Source organism: Diadema setosum, chromosome 11 (assembly GCF_964275005.1).
Source record: "Diadema setosum chromosome 11, eeDiaSeto1, whole genome shotgun sequence".
Taxonomy (NCBI): domain Eukaryota; kingdom Metazoa; phylum Echinodermata; class Echinoidea; order Diadematoida; family Diadematidae; genus Diadema; species Diadema setosum.
In genome coordinates, this window is record NC_092695.1 from 39,789,263 (window position 1) to 39,811,630 (window position 22,368).

At 39.1% G+C, this 22,368-nt stretch overlaps 1 protein-coding gene across 1 annotated transcript; it reads right to left on the reverse strand.

Annotated features, from left to right (window-relative positions):
* Positions 1-5,840: 5,840 nt before the first annotated feature.
* LOC140235184 (probable bifunctional dTTP/UTP pyrophosphatase/methyltransferase protein) lies at positions 5,841-21,727 on the reverse strand. The gene is made up of 6 exons (XM_072315219.1): positions 21,604-21,727; positions 17,149-17,277; positions 12,790-12,831; positions 9,637-9,763; positions 8,162-8,273; positions 5,841-6,713 (listed from the first exon to the last, which is right to left on the reverse strand). Exons 1-6 carry the CDS (start codon positions 21,691-21,693, stop codon positions 6,581-6,583), a joined length of 633 nt encoding a protein of 210 aa, XP_072171320.1. The 5' UTR covers positions 21,694-21,727; the 3' UTR covers positions 5,841-6,580.
* Positions 21,728-22,368: the final 641 nt, after the last annotated feature.

The window sequence follows — 22,368 nt, forward strand, 5'->3', positions numbered from 1 at the left end:
TTATTGCTCCGCCACGAAGTGTCGCCGGAGCCATTATTCTCTTTCAAGTTCATTGTTTCTTTTCGCTTGAAAATTATGGCGGTGTTAACACGGTATTATCACGGATATTGCGGTGCAAACACGGAGGATGCCGTTCTTTACACGATGAACGGCGATGTGAACACGGTCCATCTCAAACCGCCAAGACCGCCACGAAAAATTAAACATGTTAAATTTTTCTGGCGGTTCCCCGCGGTTCCCCGCGGTTCTCAGGGTTCATGGCGGATGAGTGACGGATGACCACGGTTTGTGTACGGTGTAAACACGGTCTTTAGCGGAGCACGGCGATTTGCTGAACTGCCATGAACCGCCATCCAAACCGGCGATGTGTGATTGCACCTTGAGAAATTGAAAATTGTCCCTGTGTGGTTCTAAATTTTGGTAAGTACAACATTCTTTTTTCATTTGTTCTTGTCCTGTAAGTATGATGCACAATTTGGCAATAACCATACAGAGGGTGTGGAATAGTTCCATTGCAGAGATCGTACATAAATGTTAAAACTGAGAACTTATGTAACCTAACAACATCTAGAAGTTTGAATCGTTGGAACAATGGTTCTGAATGTGTTCGTAAAGTCGAAAATGTTATAGCTCTCAGAGCCATTTTTTGAGAAATATGTATACAATTTAAGTGAGATTTATAAGTATTGCCCCATACTTCAATACCATATAATATGTGTGGTTGTATAAAAGATTTATACAAAAGCACAAGAATGTGCTGCGGAACATACTGTCTTAATTTGTACAATACACCTACTTTCCTTCGAACACATTTATTCACCAATTGAATGTGAGGTTTCCAAGTGAGATGACAATCAATCTGAGTTCCGATAAAGGATGCAACACTCACTTCATCAATGTCTGTGTCAGATAGTTTTATTGCACCCCTCATCGAAACTAACTGGCGTTTTCTTCTGATTACCATATAATTTGTTTTCTTTAAATTGATTGTAATCTTATTGGCATTACACCATGTTTGAACTTTGTGCAGGTTTTCATTTACTTCATTCACATCTATTTCTTTTTGGCGAGCAGCATAAGTATGAAAAATATTTGAATCGTCGGCAAACAATCTGAATTTAAAGAAGGAGCAAGAGCGTGGCAAATCATTTATAAATATCAAAAAGAGTGTTGGCCCCAAAACTGACCCTTGCGGGACACCACAAGTTATAGTCTTCGGTGTCGAGACCATTCCTCTATAAGATAGCAGCTGAGATCTGTTGGACAGATAATCAGCAAACCATTGAAGTGGAATTCCACGAACACCATAATGAGCCAGTTTACATAGAAGAATATCATGATTTATCGTATCAAAAGCCTTTTTAAAATCTATAAAGATACCAAGTGTTACTTTTCCTTCATCAAGTGATGTCATTAGTGTATTTACAAGATCAATTAAAGTCAATTTCGTACTGTATCTTTTACGAAAGCCATATTGGTGTTTATAAAAAAGATCATCGGACTCAAAAAAATCAACCAGTCTATCATTTACAATTTTCTCTAAAACCTTTCCAATTATTGGCAGAACGGAGATAGGTCGGTAATTTCCAGGGTCCGATTTTGGTCCTTTTTTATATATTGGTGTTACTTTGGCTATCTTTAAGGCTTGAGGATAAATTCCAGTTTCTAAGGACAAATTAAAAATGTAAAGCAATGGCTTACAAAGAAAACTTGCTGCATCCTTTAATAATCTTACTGGTAAATTATCATATCCATGTGATTTCTTAGAGTCTAATGCGAATAAAATATCGAACACTTCTTTCTCTGTAACTGGCCTCCAAAATAACGATTTATTATTCTTTTCCCCCAAGAATTCTTTTAGATTAATTTGTGTTTCAGGAATCTTAGTGGCCAACTTTGGTCCTACAGTAACAAAATAGTCATTAAGCTCTTCTGCTATTTCTTTTGCAGAAAAACAGATTTAACTTCATCAACTTTATTAACCTCCAACTCTTCAATTTCTAAACTTGCAGTATGTTCTTTACCAGGATTTAACAACTCATTGACTATTTTCCATGTTTTACCCGAATCTTGCTTATTATCATTAAACATACTACTATAATAAACCCGTTTGGCATTTTTCAAAACAGTAGTTAGAATATTTCGATATACCTTGTACTCCCTTTCATATTTTAGATCAAAATTTGATGACCTATATTTTTATACAATTTGTATTTCTTTTTAATTGATTTTAAAATCGCCTTTGTTACCCATGGATTTTTAGGGTAACATTTTGAATGACTAGTACTATTGTTCTTTCTTAATGGAGCATGTTTATCACATATTTCCCGAAATATACCATAAAATACAGAATATGCATCATTCACATCTTTACACTTATACACAAAATCCCACCTAGCATTGGCTAAGTCTAAACAATATAAATCGACATCATAATGTTTATACGATCGTACAACTTTCCCAAAAGTAGGGACGATACTTTTAAAATAAAACATACTTTCAAAGACAGTAAAGATTGGAAGATGGTCTGAAACATCAGCCTCGATAACACCTGCAAGTATATTAAACATGTCCATATTTGTATACAAATGATCAATCAAGGAAGCAGAATTTCGGGTTAATCTAGTTGGAAAAGAGATCACTTGAGACAATCCAATACAATGCATGACAGTTAGAAAGTTTTCTGAATCTTTTCCAATATCAATAAGATCGATGTTGAAATCACCCATAATCAAACAATTATGTCGATCCAATTTTAAAGAATGCAATACATTCAAAATGAGTGAGATCAATAGAAATGCATGCAAATGAAATAAAGTTTTAGAGTGAGAAAGGACCAAAATGAGTGAGTCTAACTTTCAATGAGTGAGAGTTGGCAGCCCTGAAACAGTCAGTGTACTGTACTGTAGTACAAGTTCAAGATGTCCTTGTCATTTTTCCTAGCATCCCCATTGAGGAGTATATCATATTAAAAATATATTCAAAAGGTCTTAGGAGTAAGGACCATATATTAACATTTCAAGAACAATTTAAAATCTTATGTCATAATCAAACATAATAATTTTTCAAATATATTAATGATTTTTATCCTGGCATTGCAGAGTGATCATGGTGATCAAAGTGTTCAAAATAAGGCTAAGATAGCACCAGAGAGCATCTAGAACCCTAGAGCTTTCAGGGCCCTTAAGCGGGCCCTGGACCCCGGCTGCAAGGGACTTCGCGCTTCGTGCTTCGTGCTCGTGATGTGCGCTTTGCGCACACACACTTTCACGCACAAGATCACTTTTTTTCCCCTGCAACATGCTAAAATTTCAAGTTGTGGACCACCCTGAACATAATACTGTAAAAGTGGATATTTTCGCGCGACTAATTTTTCGCGCTTGGCCGGGTAAAGAGTTTCGTGTATTTTTAATTCCGTGGAATCAAGACATCACGCACAGGAACATATGGAAAGCAAAAATATTCGCATGCTTTTATTTTCGGGCTAATTTCTGGTAGCGTGAAATGCGCGAAAATTTTCACTTTTACAGTACGTTTTTTTTTTTTTTTTTTTTTATACTGACAAATGAACCTTAACTAGTAATGAAACATATACAGTATAATTGTGAAGTATGTTTGGTTTTGGATCACGCATATTTATAGTTTGGGGTCACCCCTCCAGAGCTACGTAGGCTGCGTTTATCAACTTTCCCCTGTTTAAACGGCTTTCCAAAGCCCTTTCCAAAGCCCTTTCCATAGCCCTTTCCAAAGCCCTGTACTATTAATGTGCCGCTTGTTTTCCAAGAAGGGACGGCGAAAAGCAATGCAATGCCACATGAATAAATTGTCTTCCTATCTGTGAGGCAGCTCCAGTTTAGCACATACATGTACTTCAAATACATTGTATTTCTGAGTGGCAGCATGAGACTTTGGCTGCGTTTATCAACTTTACCCTGTTTGAACGGCTTTCAAAAGCCATTTCCAAAGCCCTTTCGAAAGCAGTTTCCAAAGCCCTTTAGAAACGGCTTCCAAAATAGTTGCGTTTATCAACTCTTTTCTCGAACACGATAACTGGCCTGTCACTGCACAGCTGCATTGCGCAATTCGACCCGAGGAGGAGAGGTCATATAAGGCGTGCATTGTTCGTAACTGCAGTACAATACTACAAAGCCGTTTCAAAACAGCTTTGCATTTATCAACTTCAAAAGGCTTTTACAAACAGGTTTCTGAAAACCTGTTTGGAAAGCCACAAATTTGCGGCTTTCGAAAAGGCTTTCCGAAAGGGCTTTCAAAACAGCTTTGTGTTTATCAACTCGTAAAAATTCCTTGAAAGCTGTTTGGAAAACCTGTTTCTGCCGAGAAAAAGAGTTGATAAACGCACCCCAAGTCTCACGCATTCTGCGTGAGACTCAAGCATTTTGGGGCCGTCTCAAGATCTCACGCATGGCACCCATTTTTCTCACGCATTGGGCGAAGTCTGCAACTTGGGCATATAATAAGGAACATAGCTCAAAGGATTAGAGTGATAGTTGTAACTGAAGGTATATTTTCCTTTTGTCTTTCAAAATAAGTAAAAAATATTCACCTAAGTATGCACCTGATCGCACCATTAAGAGCTAAGAATTGAAAAAGCTCCCTACCGTGGGGGGCCACAGGGGGAAAAACCCCTCCCACACCCTCGCTCGCGCGCACATTTGCTTGCCGAGATGCCGAGTCATGAAAATCTCACTCATAAAAATCTTTTGAACTTGGCATCCCTGCCCCTCTTCAGCAAACTACATTGGTTACCCCTCTTGTATTGCGTTGAATATAAAACTGAGCATTGAGAATTTAGGGTTTCTGAGATGTACACTGTAGGGCTCTCTATAGCTCAGTCGGTAGAGCACGGGACTAGCATCCGGAGGTCTCGGGTTCGAATCCCGATGGAATCCCTTTTTCTTTGCTCATTTTTCCACTGATAGAATATAATTTTTTTTTAACGTATCTTCAAAACTGTAAATGATCTTACACCATGGTATCTAATTTCTTAGAAACCAGTTTGTAATCTCTGTTCTTTTCATAATCAAACACATCTCATGGTTGCTAGATGCAATCTTTCCTCAACTGCTAAATGTTTCAATTTGTATGCTTCCAAAGTATGGAATGCACACTACATAAATTAGAGAATCCTCCAATTTTACCTAATTTAGAAATCAACTCCAAAGATTTTATCATTCTATGTGACACATATCTGTGTCTGGTCCCATTTAAATCAATTCATTTTATTACAACTGCAAACTTACAACAGCAAACTACGTGTACCATACAAGTTATGATTGAAATGTGACTGCCCTGTCATTCATAGAATTAGATTTGATTACTGAATTTATACAGTTTGAATGCATCAACTTTAACAACAGCCAAGCTCCAAATCACAATGCATGGCAAAACTAGAAATGTCGCTACGGCGACTGGTGTATGCCTCCGCCATAATGCATGGTTCTCCTAATAGGTCTATAGTACAATGTCTTGACAATGTGTGATGACAGTTTCACACAATTGGCAAAATATTAGAATGACAGGTTTGCCACAAATGTGCTGAATGTTCACTTTCCTAGAACTAGGTTCAATTGGATGAATGATTAAAACGTCAGAGAGCAGGTATTTGGGGGAACTGATGATTTTCACTTGACTTTTGACCCTTTTACAAGTTTATGCATTGAGTAATTTTCAAGGTATTGAGAAAAAGTATAATTTCAGTATCAAATGGTAAAATAGTATTATCGAAACCTGGCCTTTGACCCCACAGTTCCAAAGAGAATCACTGTTAGGTAAAACATGCATAAATATGTAAGTTTCATGACCTTGAGTTACCTTGAGTTACTTTTGAGATATGGAGGAAGAAGTGCAATTTAGCACTTTAACTTGAACTTTTGACCTTTGACCTTTTGGCAAGAAACTTCCCACAGAATATATATTGGGTTATACATGCATACATCAAGTTAAAAAAAAATCCTTCAGGCATTGCATAAATATAAGGAAAGTAGTGATATTTTGAGGAGTTGACCTTGACCTTTGACCCATGACCCCCAACTTCCCTAGATAATCACTGCCCATCAGTACATGCATATATACTAAGTTCCATGAAGATACCTTGAACCATTTGCGAGATATGGAGAAAAACATGAAATTTCAACCTTTTTTTCACAAAATAACCTGTTACCTTTGACCCCGTGACCCTAAAATCGAAACAAAGTATTATCCCTCCAGGATATACCCTCATACCAAGTTTGATGCAAAACCACCTCACGGTTCTTGAGATATCGACAAAAACAAAACGGGACGGATGGACGGACGACCAGAAAACATAATGCCTAAGGCCACTTCGTTGGCGGAGGCATAAAAAGTGCCGATAAATGTGTTAAGATATAAAAATGTGATCCACAGCAGGGATGTACACAATAAAATTTGTCATTTGAGGAGAATGGCCTCACAGAGACTTGGTAAGTGAGATTTCAAACATATGAAAGCATTTCAAAAAGTGTGACAAAGACTGTCAACATTGGTAACTTCTGGAGTTCCACCAGCCTTGAAATTGGACTTTGCCCATCAGTAGACATCGTCATCTGAATATATCCACCAGTTTGCAGCAGAAGTGATGTAGGGGAAAGCCAACAACATTAAAGTAGTCTCCCACGATGCCTTTCACCAATGTTCCACCCAATGCCTGGATTCCATAGCCACCTGCCTTGTCCCTGTAGTGGACAGGACAGCAAGGTTGGTTTCATGAGAAACACAACAAAGTTTCCTTCAGGGCTGTATTATGCTGGTAAGTCAAAATTACTAGTACAGGTAAATGGTACAGTGCACTCCTGTTATAACGAACACAGTTATAACGAAATTCCGGTTACAACAAAGTAAAAATTCAGGCCGCAGCATTATCCATTCTGTGTATTTTTATTGTGTATTTGTTCAGTTAAAACAAAATTTCGATATAAAGAAAGAGAACAGCTGGTCCCGAGACTTTGTTACAACGGGAGTCCACAGTACATGAAACTAAAGGGAGAAATTTGACTGTTGTTGAAGTTGAACAGTCAAAACCTAATCTGATTTAATGTATGGACTTTATTTTAAGAATTCCTGCTATTGCATTTCTGTTTGTTTTGTAATGTAAAACACATAGTTAATATCATTCTACACATTGTCCCCTCTTTCTGCTCTACTCTAATACATCTACTGTACGAGCTGAAATTTCCGCGTACAGATATTTTTGTGAATTACTACTTGGAGGACATTTTCGCGTGTTGTTAATTTCGCGGTGGCGAGGGTCTAACTGAACTTACTTTTTGGTGCGTGGTTATTTTCGCGGTTCGAAAGCGATTCGCGAAATTCGCGAAAATAAAACCACCGCGAAAATTTCAGCTCGTACAGTATATATACACAGAACCTGTCAAAGCTTTCAACTGCTTGCTCCTAAAAATAATTCCATCAAAGTTTAAAGTCTAACTACAGTGCACTCCCGTTATAACGAAATGCTCGGGACCGGCAGTTTTCTTTCGTTATAACGAAATTTCGTTATAACCGAACAATATAAAATATAACAAAATAAGGAACCACCTATATATATCATATTATGTTTGCTGAATACCCATCATACACTGGAAAACTGTGTGAAATGTGATGGGATAACTTACAATGATAAACGCAAGTTCCCCTCGAGGGGAACTGTGTGTGACACAAGAAGCGAACACGCAGTGATATGAAGCGTTCACACATGCAGAGACGCTATAAATGCTTGTTCCGCTACGTATTTTCGAAAGCAATTCGCATTTCGTTATAACGGAGCACATTTCTTTTGTTTTTCTTTGTCTGTGGCGCTCGGAAAAGACTTCGTTATAACGGAAATTTCGCTATAACCGTGTTCGTTATAAGCGTATTTTGTACCATAGACTTTAATGGTGATAATTTTGGGATCAGAAGATTTACTTCGTTATAACGAAATTTCGTTATAACCGTGTTCGTTGTAACGGGAGTGCACTGTAATTAGTTCTTTGCACATATTCAATTACTTTAAAAATGTTGCAGGAAGTACAAACAGTATATTAGAAAGGCAGAAATTCACACACAAAAAAAACCCCAACAATTATAATTTATACCATTATTGCAGCTAGATATCAAACCTGAACTTGTCTGAAAGACTCACATGGGTTCCTCTGAAGAAATGTATGCATTGATGACCTCTGGTGAAAGATCTCCAAATATAACCTCTGTAGTTTCATGGAACTGAATAATGTTGAATGGCTGGTTTCCTCCACCTGCACAAATTTTCAAGAGTCAAATTATGATTAAAACAACAGTGGAAAACACAAGCACCATTCTGCAATCATTTAAATATACACTTGTAAATTACACCATGATCAACAGCGAATGCATATCTCCACACATTCAAAATATATGTGCATGTAGCAGGTGTAAGCGAGAACACAAGAAAATGATCATTCCACGATTTTGATACTTTCATAGAAAATACACTGCAAATAGAAAAATTAATAGTAAAAATGTCTTCTTTATCCAGGGTAGCCTCTTCAGTGTTGGCACTGCTCTACTGCAGGGCCCTGCCATTACTATCACCCTAATGTTGCCATGTAGGCCTAGTCATTTACATGCCTTGGTCAAGCAGGACGTGGTGGGTAAAAACATCTTGTCAAAGAATGTAAGCACTTGGTGGGAGTCTTCTTCACTATGCCACAGCGTCCCCATAACATTAAAACGCTGTTTAAAAAACATGCATTTGACTATGGGCATGTTCAGAACATCGATCAGAACAATTAAAATGTACATTTCTAACAGAAATCTGATAACTATGTGTATCCTACAAGTGCCCCTGCATCACAAAACCATGAAATGTCATAGAGAGATCTACTAGTAGGCTTCTGTGTATGTGGGTCACTTCAGCTGATCTTGGGATGGGGTGTTTTAGACAAAGTTACCCCTTATCTAATTTACAAGCTTGCTTTAAGTAAAGAATTATTAAGATTGTTTTTTTTTTTCATGCAATTTCTCCAGATCAATTATTGCCTTTCTCTTTTTTTATTTTCTCTGTTTTCTATTCTAGAGGAATGTGACAATATTCATGAAAACCCTACAAACTTTAGCACTGATACTGTGACATATCATGCACACAATGTGGACAGGCGCACTGAATTAATCTGGAATTAACTTCAGTGACGTTGCTGAGGCATTTGAAATCTACTGTTTATTTCACACAAGAAAAGGGGTGACTATAAAGTTTACAGGAATTAGCCTCTGAATTCACTGCCCATTGTTTCATAAGTGAATTCCTAGTCCTGCTTGCTAGATTTGCATCTTTTCTGTGGTATGAGAGGATTACACTGTACATGTATCTAGTTTTAATGAATTAACAGTTTAGTACTGAGATTCATCTCTTTAAGAATTGGACTTTGATTCCTATTGTGGGGGAGCTTCTGCTAGTTTTGTCATGCAAGTTGATATATGATGGAAAGTTGAAGTGGTTTATACATGTTAAAAGAAATGACTGTAAAGAAAAGAGAAAGGGTATTGCATAGCTAGACAAATTGGCTGACACCTTAATACAGCTCATGGTGGTCTGTATATCAATAAAAAAAAAAAAAGTATTTTGCTATTATTTTAACATACCTTGCAATTTTGGACATATCAGAACAACCCCTGTGTGAACCTTGTGTGTATTCCCACTTAGGGCACTGAGCATCTCAAAGGCAGCTTTCTCGTTCACTGGCTTTTCAAGGATCCTATCTCCAAGAGCCTTGGTGGAAAATAACAATATCAGTCAGAACAACATTTACCTTCACCATCAAAACATTTTTCATCCATACCCAGACAATAGCTAGCATACTCATTACAACAACAATAGCAACAAGAGAACAAAAGCAGACAACCAGAAGTCCTAGATGAATGAGAACCTGACCTCCTTGCAGTGAATCTTGAAGGAATTGCCAGTAACAGATTTATATTTTGAAATCTAACGTCTTCTCTGGTCCACACAATTCAAAATTCTCAAAACTTAAAAGTGTCATTGCTCTTATGAGCCCAGAGTCATTATTATACACTTATAATTTCTGCATGCTAAGCACAGTCTGATCTTTGTCATTCAGCCATGTTGCTACCGGCACCCTTCTGGATAAGCAATTTAGCCAAATATGGGAAAAATTATGTTTATGTACATGAGTACAAGCAGGCCACCAATACAGTGGTAGCTACATAGGTTTTGTACACCACAACAGTATTGTAATTTATGCTAGCCTTCTGAACATCCTAATAATGAAATCGAAATATTTTACTGTAAAATTCATAACATGATTCTGTAGGAATATCATAGGTAAATAGCATGAGTTTTGTAGGGGTTTTCTTTGTGTTTGAAATCATTTTTTTCCCCCCGTCCCCATAAAAGAGAGGGGCGGATGATCGAGGACGGACTGTACTGCAATCTGTAGTTTAACAACTCCTGTTGTACAATGTATGTTGCATTGTGTAGAATCCACACTGGTCAGAGAAAAAGAGAGACACAGATGAGTGCTCCGTTTGAATGTTCACCACTTTGCTCTGAATGTAATACCCCGTTCACAGTCCCACTTCACGCCAGACGAAGGGGACTGTGAACGGTCACGGCGTATTAAAGCGTCTAGCACAAGTCTGGAGTGAGTCTGGCGTGAATCTAGCGTGAATGTCATGCTAGACAGCCTAGCACAAGTCTAGCACAACCTCTAGAGGTTGTGCTGTGTTCACGCCAGACGAGGAGACTGTGAATGGTCTCGGCACAAACATGGCGTGAACATAGCCTGGTTTTCAGACCCTTTGCCAACTGTACTCCTTTTACAAAATGTACCCTCTGCGGATTTTGTTGCCGCCCTTAATGAAGTCACTGTTTTTGTCAAAGGATAAGGCTTATCAGCTTAACCTGCTACTTCTTTTGTTGTTAGAAGCAGTAAATATTCTGAAAAGGAAATTAGTGTGAGAAAATGGTCTGAAAACCAGACTAGTGTAAACACAGCACACACTTCCAGTGACAAGCACTGTTTGTGGTGGAAAAAAATACCCTTCCACTGATTTCCATAGAAATGTATGCGGACGTCACTCTAGATAACAAGGGGACTGTGAACGGGGGGGGGGGGGGGGGGGGGGGGGTCTCTATTACCACCCACTAGACAAGGGGACTGTGAACGGGGTATAAGTCAGACGGATATACAATGTACGGATATAATTTGATGATCATACTGCAATACAAGATTATTACAGTATCTGTAGCAGGGCCTTTGTTCTATTGTAGGTGCAGATTGTTGTGCTATTCTTTACATTGCAGAAAAACTGAAGTACACAGCACTGTCTCCGTTCTCACCGAGTATTCCTTCTCTTTTCATCTAGTAAGGTCTATTTGCACTTATATGGCAGGAGAAATATTAAGGATCAAAAGTGGAAAATGTTTTTGTAACACCAAGTACATTTTTATAGCAGGGAACTGCAAATAATTCAGTCACATACTTTTACATAAAGCTCCTCTCAGCTGACATGAACCTGTTGAGGACGGACTGATTTTGTTACTTTATAACAAGCATTCCTCAATAAACACCTGCCTGAGTGTTCTCAGGACTCGTGGGGGGTTCTTGCGTTCACCTTAGCATTAACTGCAAGTTTACTTTCTATGCATTCTTGCTGACTCTTCTTAACTGAGAACATTGCAAACTTGGAGGGGGTGAGGCAGCTTTGAGGGATTCTACGAGGGCATGGTGTCCATAATGAATATTCCATCACACTGATAAAAATGCCTGCCACACGCACTGTATTTAGAAAATTTAACTATGCAGTTAAAAGAAATGAAATAAAAAATAGATGTCAAAATTGCCCCCCCCCCCCCCCCCTTTGATTCCCGCCCAACCCTGGACCTACTATATTGAAAAATGCAAGCACTAATGTATTTAAATGGAGCATTTCCAGCTTTAAACAATATTTTTCTTATTTTAAATGGGGGTTCCATGGTCCTTGTATTAAGTACACAAAATGTTACCCTTGTAATAATGCACTGGGTTTGGTGACAAATTAAACTCTATAGTGTTTTCAAGAAGACAAATAAAAAGTGTTATGCCCCCCCCCCCCCCCCAGCCCATCCCTGGATCTGTCATGAAAAAAAGTAGAAACTACAGTCACCAATCTGTAACTCACAGCACTAACTTAGCTAATCTCTTCTGGTTCTAAGTACATGATTTATAAAGATTTCTTAAATGTGGGGATTGGGCCCCTTAGGCACCCCCAGGTAAGAAAAGGTGCCCAAATATAATAAATAATTTCAAGAGCCTTATTTGGACCCTTCCCCTCCCCCAGGCTCCAAGGGGGGGGGGGGGGGGCAGGGGGAGGGGCACCCCTGGATCTGCCATGAACAAATTTGAAACTACAGTCATCACTGTACTAACTCATACTACAGAAGATTATTTTTAGAGATTCCTTAATTTTGGGGGATTTTGGGTCCCCCTAGGCCCCTTCCCCTCTCCCTCCCGAAAAAAAAAAATGGGGCACAGTGCTCATTCGAACAATTTGAGATCCCATCCCCCTGGGGATGCTTCCTGCAAAGTCTGGTGAAAATCTGTTACGAGGTTTTCAAGAAGAAATATGCGCGATGAATGATGGATGATTGCCGACACATGTCGGACACCGGACAGTCAGTGATCGCAATTTTTAGCTCATTTGAGCCTTCAGCTCAGGTGAGCTTAAACTGAGCTATGAGCAACTGCAGCTTTAATCAACGCACAATAAGATGATACATCAAACAAGGATACATACCACAACTGTATCAGCTCCAATAATCAGATCTGGTTCATTTTGCTGAACACAAGAGATAGGGAAGAATATACAATCATAACTTAATACATGTTTCCACATATTATGTAGTACAGTATTTATCGCATAATCGGGCATCTGATAATCGGGAACCTCGCTTAAATGACATACGCTTCCCAGAAACATTTCCAATGCATGCTATTTTCACTGGATAATCGGGCGGGGACCTCTGATAAACGGGACAATTTTTCTTCAAGCGATCTTTGATTTTGTTGATATTTTACACAAAAAATCTACCAAAATACCACAACAATATTTTAAAGATTCCCTATCAGTTGTCGTTTACATCGAACTTACAAAGCAAGCTTCGCACTGGTGTGTTTTGACCTCCATCCATCCAGTACACGTACATGCATAGCCACGAAAGCGCCGTGTATAAATATCCATGCCATTGCGAAACACATGCTTTCGCGAACATTCTTCTCCCCTACATATAAGCAAAGCCATGTGCAGGGAGAGCTAGAGGGTCGCGCCGAGGGGTAGCGTGGTTGTGTTTTCAATGACATGTATGTACATGTACAGTACGTCAGTATGCATGTGTGTGTGTGTGTGTGCACTACATGTACATGTCGTATGCCGTTAGTGTATGGTGAGTGCTCATCGCGAAATCGGGCACCCCGCTTAAAGGGGCCGTGTTTGCTACTCCCAACCTGTCCCGATTATGCGATGAATACTGTATAAAGAGAATGAACGCTTTACATTATGATGTTTGTGCAAGACATGCGCATTCTTCACATCAATGCAAACTTTTGGTATGTTTTTGGCACCTTTTTGGAGCACACTGGGAAGTGGTCCACTTTTGGCTCACTTCAGTTCAGTATGGTACACTTTAGGAGCGTTTGAGCACCCCTCTGGCATGGGTTCGGTTTGATTCAGCTTGCTCTGGAAGAGCGCTTGAACGCACCTCCTGCTAATGTTAACATCTAAGAAAAGGCAAATCATAACATCAATTTGGCAATATGCCTCCAGATGTAAATTTGCATCCAAAAACTCTGTCTACCTGCCTCGAAAACTGACCAAAGAGATTGATTTAAATCTACTCTGTGCAATGTATTCAAATGTCACAAACGACACAACAGTAAACAAAGTATTTTTTAATAAGCAGCAGATTTTTTTCTTTTTTGACAACTTCTCCATCACACCATGCTCACTCTGAACTAAATATTATTACAAAAATTGTACTAGTTTCTGGGAATGGCACTGATTGCATTTTGTGAAGTTACATGACATGGTGATCAACATCATAAACTGAATTTTTCTTTTCACCTGATCAACTGTATATAATTGATTGTTTAAAGGTCTCATGACATACATTATATGCATGTTGATTTTTGTTGATTCATGATACCCTCCACATCACTTTTGCTCTGAAATGAATAACTAGAAACACTCCATATTTTGAAAATAATTTTTCTTTTATTTCTTCTTCAGATTACTTGGATACATCATACAAGAAAAGCCTTCCAAACCAGGATTCTGGTTGTGACCTAATCTGTCAATCATTGCTAAATTACTGATAAAGACACTGGAATGCACCTTCCCCTCGACTCGGCATAACGTACAGTCAAACCTCTCTTAGTGGCCACCTGCTTATAGCGGCCACTGAAAAATCCCCCGAACGAAATTGCTATATTATGGACCCTTGTGTATAGCGGCCACCTGCCTAACGCGGCCAGCAGCCACTCATTTTGTATCCCGTGGTTAATATCTACCTGCGAATAGTGGCCACAAATATTTAGCTGAACCGTTAAATCAGCCATGAGTACCATGTCTTCTACGTTCATTGCGTGATTTCTACTGCGTCCTAGCTCAGTCATAATCACACAGACAAGATTGACAAAATTGATGCAGCTCTTTGCCACGAAAACCCGTCTTTCCATTTACTTGACTAGATTAGATCTAGGCTTCAGTAATGCCGCCCTGAATAAATGCTACAAAGACAAAGAGAACTCCTAATAACATCTTAGAATTTCACCAAAATGCCGACTTATTGATAGTGTTGAAGTCCCTTAGAAAGGACAATATGGTACTTGTCTGGGTATTGTTTGTTGTTTACGTAAGTTTCACACATTATCAATATCCATCAAACTCAGCACTCGTGAACCCCATGCAAACCGGTATGAGCCAGAGAACTTACTCAGGCCCAAAATATTATTTTTAACATCAAAAGAACAGAAGCAGGCAAAGAAAAAACAAATGATATGAAGTGAATTGTACAACGAAAATCCCCGTAACAGCACTGCTGCACATGCAAACTTATTTGCTGGTTGTTGTTTTTTAAGAATAACATGCGATATTTTCTGCTATTATTAAATGCAAGTATTGAAATTCAAAATGGCCACCAACCTGTCTATAGCAACCACCTGTCTATAGCAGCCACTTTTGTTGTTTCCCTTGGGTGGCTGCTATAGACAGGTTTGACTGTATATGTTTCTGTGATACTAGCTGTGTTCAGACGGAGGCAGTTTTGGTCGGAGTAACTATGGAGGAAGGGTCAGAGGAAGCTTGGATGGAGTAGTGCCCATCTGAACAAGGTCATGGTAACTTCCTCCGGTCGGGGGACCTTACCATGACCTTTTCCTCCGACCAAGATACTCCTGAGTTTCTTCAGGAGTATCTGGCTGAAGACCATGACTAGCCGGTCGGAGTAAATTGCCTGTGCGGACAAGCCCTTGGAGTATCTATGATGTTACAAACCTTATACGACTGAGGTAAAACTTCCGGAGTCAAATACAAGTACACATGCACGTGCAGTACAATTCTAACCTATTAGAACCTGACGGAGACGCTAGCGCTCAGAAATTATCACAAAAAAGAATGGAGAAGATAAATGCTGCTGGTAAAAAACAATGGTATGGTCGACGTGCGCAGCTCTACAACTTCCGCAAGTTACACCGACTCTCCACGGTGATTCCCACGAAGACCGTGATAAATTGGTAGGAGTTTCTTCCCATGACAGTCGTGTGGACACAGGGTCGTGGCAAGATAAGCATAAATTTGAATTCTAATTGCTGCGCCATAAAATTTTACTCCGACTAGAAATATGTCTGAACATGGCTACTAATGTGACTAACAAAAGACATGGTGAGGTATGTAAGTTATGCTCAGGCTCAGGGAGGGTGCATTCCAATGTCTTTTGTTAATCATATTAGTACTTTAGCAATGATTGACAGATGAGGTCACAACCAGATCCTTGGTTTCGAAGGCTTTTTTGTGGGTGTATCCAAGTACATGTAATCTGAAGAAAAATAGATGAAAAATGATTTAATTGTTTCTAGATATTCATTTTAAGGCAAAAGTGATGTTGAGGGTAACATGAATCAACACAAATCAACATGCATTTGTATGTCATAAAACCTTTAATATCAGTCAGTTTTCCACAAATGATGGAACACGAACCATTTTCTATGAATTTCTCTGTCGTAAAAAAACAAACATAATCAATGCCTCCAGTGACACTTCGCGGCAGAGGCACACAAAAAAAAAGATTATTGGTAAAATTCCCTCTTGAAACAGATTCTACCTGAAACTCAAGTTGTTTCAAATGAAAGCAGTAAAAAAATGAAATATAGTTAGTGAAACCTCATTAAAACAAGGTTGATATAACAAGATATTCTGTATTGTATACACTTTATAACAAGGTAATTTGGCAGGTCCAATTCGTTTTTATATGCTTTTGTTTTTATTCATGATAGAGATACCTGACAAACGGAATTTTCAGTGGCCCCGGGCCCAGGCAGGTTCATATAACGAGGTTCCCCTGTATACACGAGGGGACTGAAGAAATAATGTCCTAATAATCAGAAAATAAGTATGCTAATAATCTTGTATAGGGTAGCCAGTGGCTGCAGTGATCATGTGGTAAAACTTTCATCTCTGTCTCACTCAAATAATCACTTGGGGTAAATGGATCTTTTTCTAATGTCAGCATTCTTTTTTTCTTTAATTTTACAAAGGCTCAATCTTCTCTACTATCATATGACATACATTTTAGGAGTGCTCACTGAAGAGCATGCTGCAGTTTCACAGCTGTGAAATGACATCACATCTCTGACTTTGAGACAACCAACAAGGTTAGAATTCCTTCAAGCTTTTTGGTTGTTTTTCTTTAAATTCTTAATCTAATTGGATTTCATAGGAATTGTTATTACTAACCAACCATTCACTACATATAAAGACAAAATGTAAAAGAAATTTTGCGTTGAAAAGAAGGATGACATACTTTACCATCCCAAGGGCATTACTTGCCAATGATGCATAGTATTCACAAAGTTGAATATGAGTGAAGCGTCACCAACTTACCCCTGTTAGTCTCTCAGCCACCTCCAGAGTTTTATGTCTTGCTGTTTCCTTCACATAATCTTCTGGTGTAAATGTTGACTTATCAAGATCTTCTTTGAAAGTTGATGGAATGACTTCAAAGTGTAATCCCTGTGAACGAACAATAAACATTCATTGTTCTGTATGATCAATACCCACTTTACTAAATTTAAAGGGAAGGTAAACCCAAAGAGCAATGTGGATTAAGTGAAAGCAGCAACATTAGTAGAACACATCAGTGAAAGTTTGAGGAAAATTGGACAATCGATGCAAAAGTTATGAATTTTTAAAGTTTTGGTGTTGGAACCGCTGGATGAGGAGACTACTAGAGGATATGACGTATGAGTGGACAACAATACAAAGAAAATATAAAGGAAATTCAACAAAAATTCACTTTTCTAGAATTATGAAAGAGCAATGGACCAACCTCTTTCAGAAAGCAGGGGGAATAATTGCTACCCCTAACATATGTCAATATCAAGTTGATGGAATTTGTAATTTTCATGAAAAATGGATTTTTGTAGAATTTTCTTTATATTTTCTTGGTATTGTTGTCCACTCATATGTCATAACCTCTAGTAGTCTCCTTGTCCAGCGGTTCCAACACCAAAACTTTAAAAATTCATAACTTTTGCATCGATTGTCCGATTTTCTTCAAACTTTCACTGATGTGTTCTACTAATGTTGCTGCTTTCACTCAATCCACATTGCTCTTGGGGTTTATCTTCCCTTTAAGTCCAGCTGAATGATATGTGATAAATTCAATGTGATAAACTAGATATATCGCTACGGCTACTGATATGCCTCCGCCATAATACATGGTTCTCCTAATAGGTCTATAGTACAATGTCTTGACAATGTGTGATGACAGTTTCACACAATTGGCAAAATATTAAAATGACAGGTTTGACACAAATGTGCTGAATGTTCACTTTCCTAGAACTAGGTTCAATAGGATGAATGATTAAAATGTCAGAGTGCAGGTATTTGGGGAACTGATGATTTTTACTTGACTTTTGACCCTTTTATAAGTTTACGCATTGAGTAATTTTCAAGGTATTGAGAAAAAGTATAATTTCAGTATCAAATGGGAAAATAGCATTATTTAAACCTGGCCTTTGACCTTTGACCTCACAGTTCCAAAGAGAATCACTGTTAGGTTGAACATGCATAAATATGTAAGTTTCATGATGATACCTTGAGTTACTTTCGAGAGATGGAGGGAAAAGTGCAATTTAGCACTTTCACTGACCTTTTACCTTTTGACCTTTGACCTTTTGGCAAGAAACTTCCCCAAAAATATATATTGGGTAATACATGCCATACATCAAGTTAAAAAAAAACAAAAACCTTCAGGCATATTGCATTTTAAGGAAAGTAGTGATATTTTGAGGAGTTAACCTTGACCTTTGACCCCCCTGACCTTTGACCCATGACCCCCAACTTCCCTAGATAATCACTGCCCATCGGTACAAGCATATATATTAAGTTCCATGAAGATACCTTGAACCATTTGCGAGATATGGAGAAAAACATGAAATTTCAATTTTTTTTCACAAAATAACCTGTGACCTTTGACCTTTGACCCTGTGACCCTAAAATCCACACAAAGTATTATCCCCCAAGGATATACCCTCATACCAAGTTTGATGTAAAACCACCACACGGTTCTTGAGATATCGACAAAAACAAAACGGGACGGACGGACGTACGGACGGACGTACGGACGGACGACCCGAAAACATAATGCCTCCGGCCACTTCGTTGCGGAGGCATAAAAAGCTGCAAATATGCACTGGTTTCCTTGAAAGTCATGCTATGGTGATAAGTCTCTGCAGTAAAACTTCCAGATAAACTTGTAAAACAATTTTCGTGAGTTGCCTCTAACATTAAATGCATCAGAGTAGACAAGATCTTTAGTGTGCATTTTGATTTTACGAAACTTGGCTCTTGCAAAATTCGCGAAATTAACATACATGCAAACATTCGTTATTTTACAGTCAAGTGTTGTGAGGGAAGTTGCGGTATGTTGTATGTTATTGTGCTGCCCTTTGTATTTCCCTAGCTGTTAAGCCTGTTACGCCTGTACAGTGTCGGGGCAATCTTTAACGGGCTGTTAACGATTGTCCGGACACTGTACAGGCATGCTAACCTGGAAACACTGAACTGAACGGCATTCACTCTCGTATACTACAGCGTACAACGTAGGTAGTCGGAGAGGCGCCCTCTAGCTCTCCGACTACCTACAAGTGTACGTTGTACGTTGTAGTATACGAGAGTGAATGCCATTCAAATAACACGCAGATGAGGAGTGAAGCAATAAGGACGTTTACAGACCTGATTTCAGCCACAGATTTCGGCGAGTTTTTGACGTAATTAAACAAAAAATCGCATACCAATTATTGAATGATTATCATAGATTACTATAATTCCTTGTATTTTAGTTTTCCATGATTAATAAAGATATTCATGAAGGAGTCGCACAACCACACTGAAAAATGACAACGTCTGCGAGGGAATACAGGTGCAGCCGCGTCGCGAGTGTAGTTAGCCTAGTACTAACCGCAGCAGCGACCCCGCGCCGGGGTTAGCCTAGTAGTACTAGTAGTTCTACTAGTACTACTAGTAAACTTAATAGTAAAATGTCTAGTGACTTTAGTGTTAGGCAACTTGAAATCAAATCAATTAATGATTGTTAAGTATTTTGTGAAACTAAAACAGAGTAACCGAGTCGTTAGTTAGGCATGGCAGACTGCATACGCATACGTCTACAGTCATTCTAGTTAACCCCGGCCCCGGAGAGCTAGAACCAGTAAAAATTAGTAGTACCTAATGGTAGGCCTACGTCCTACGTGTTGTGGTTGGGCCATTTACTTGACTGGAGTGGAGTATCGTCGCTGAGCTGATCGTGTCCAGCCTAAATTCAGATAAAAATACAGGGCTGCCAACTCTCACGCATTGAGCGTGAGACTCACGCAATTCAACCAGTTTTGACTGTCTCACTCTGATAAACGAAATCTCACGCTAAACCCCCAAAATGGAATGTACATGACTACAAAAATAAATATATCTCTAAATTCTCTGATATTCCGAATATCGATATGCCCAAGCCCAAAATTTCGAGATATTCCCGCGTGGGTGTAAAGCTTAACCAATAATAATCGTTTTCGGTTCACGCACAACGACGAGCTATTGGATTACGATTGGTTTCTACCTATACCACGTGAGCGTAGCTTGTACTTTTGGCAAATTACAGTACATGTAGGGTAACATCCCCAGTATTCGGTCACTTAAGCTTTTTTGCAATATTTTTCAAACTAAAATAATACATACATACATCATATCTACAGCAATGTATGTGAAATATATCAAATTTCTTTAATCTCAACTTTCATTTCGTTAAGTATCTCACAGAATTGCACAAAATCGCGAAATATATCACCTTGAAAATTCCCCAGTATACGGTCATCGGCTCCAGTATTCGGTCACGCGATGTGCGCGTTCAAAGTCAATGCGTGTTCAAGGCAGCTGAAAAACGCGCGCGCGCGCGCTACCTTGTTGGCGCAAAATTGCATCGGGGAAGTTGCGGCGACCGTTGGTGACCGAATACTGGGGCCTCGGCACTTGCATTCAACCCTTGTACATTGGGACACTGTATCGGCACGTACGGACATTTTGTTTTTCTTTTGCGTTTTTGAGGATACCATTACACTCCAAGCTTGCGATAAGCGAAAAATCCCGCGAGAGAACACGGCGTATTTCTCGATTTTTAGCGCTTTTTCGGCGACCCGTACTCTTAAAACTGGGCCTTATCCGCGCGCGCTTTTGGAAAGTAGCGCCGATTCTGCACTTTTGACGGTAAAATTTGGGATTTTGGATGGATTTTTGGAGGGGGCTAAGGGAGTTTTCCTGTTGTGAATGAGTGTGCAAGTATGTGAATTAGTGTGATTTGCGTGTGTTGTGACAGTTGAACTTACTGGCTGGTGACTAGTGATAAGTGACCGAATACCGGTGCCTGACCGAATACTGGTGCCCTTACCCTATGGCTATGACGTATGCTTTACATAGCTTTACATACACTGACTGTGTACGTAGTATGTACGTACGTACGGCCGCACAGCAGGCCGCCAGGCGCTAGCCAGGAGGTCGCTCCGCTCCCTCGCAGTGTCTCACGCCAAACTCTCACTCAAGGTTGGCAGCCCTGAAAATATCGGCTGCCAAAATATCTAGTGGAGAGAAATATCACTACCACTTTGCCACAAGAACATCTCTAAGGCAATGACGGGACATTTTAACCTTATAGCGTCAGCCTAGTTATCATGGTTAACAGTCTATTTTTGTTGGAATTTGGCTTACAGGATTTTACACACATTAACTACAACACGCGGGACTGAGCATACATAGCTCTAGTTACTAAAACGAAACTAAGAAACCTACAACTCGATCGAGTATTTCCTTTCTCCTTGGTGAACCAGAAGCCAGAACTATTCTTTTTCCTGCGAGTTTGGACATCAACGGCTGCAGCATCCTGAACTAGGCTACTCGAAAAAATGACAATAGTTACTTGGTTACGAAGCTACCGACGCCAGCAACGATCTTGTACTCTTCAACTTTGTAGCATTCCCTTGCAGAAGTCCCTGAACACACGTGTAATAAATACCAGTACACATGACATGTGTACAAGAACGTAGCCAGCCAGAACGCGCACTGATAGCATGCAGAGCGTGAACTTTGAACTTTATTTCTTTCGACCCCTTCCGGAGTATGAGAAATATAACATACAAAAATGTATATTGTACAGCATAAAACAATCACAAAATGGTAGCTCAAGTTGAAAAAAGAAACGCAAAAAAGATGAGATACTATACACACAACAAGGATATGACAAACATTAAATGAGAGGTACAAAGGTTTTAACTTTTTACAAGAATAAGAGCTAAACTTCTGTAATATTACTTTAACAAACTTGGCAAGTTTAAACAGCACCTTCATATTTTTGGTAGTAAATAACGCATTCATTTTCAAAGTATTTGGCCTAATTATGTATTTCTTTGGAATATAAACTTTCCGTTCCTCGGAAAAGTACTCGCACTGGCCAGGAACATTATAATGAAACTCATCACCATAAACCGACACTACACAAGGTACACATCCTGCTTGACCTCGGTAGTCCTTCGTAACGCCCCGCCACCCACCACCCCT

Excerpts from the sequence above, each read along its gene's own strand:
- LOC140235184 (XM_072315219.1), bottom strand. The coding sequence starts at position 21,693 with ATGCTGCAGCCGTTGATGTCCAAACTCGCAGGAAAAAGAATAGTTCTG. Across the intron at positions 12,832-17,148 it reads TGGCTGAGAGACTAACAGGG|CAAAATGAACCAGATCTGAT; the intron begins GTAAGTTGGTGA and ends TCTTGTGTTCAG. Across the intron at positions 9,764-12,789 it reads TTGGAGCTGATACAGTTGTG|GCTCTTGGAGATAGGATCCT; the intron begins GTATGTATCCTT and ends TTTTCCACCAAG.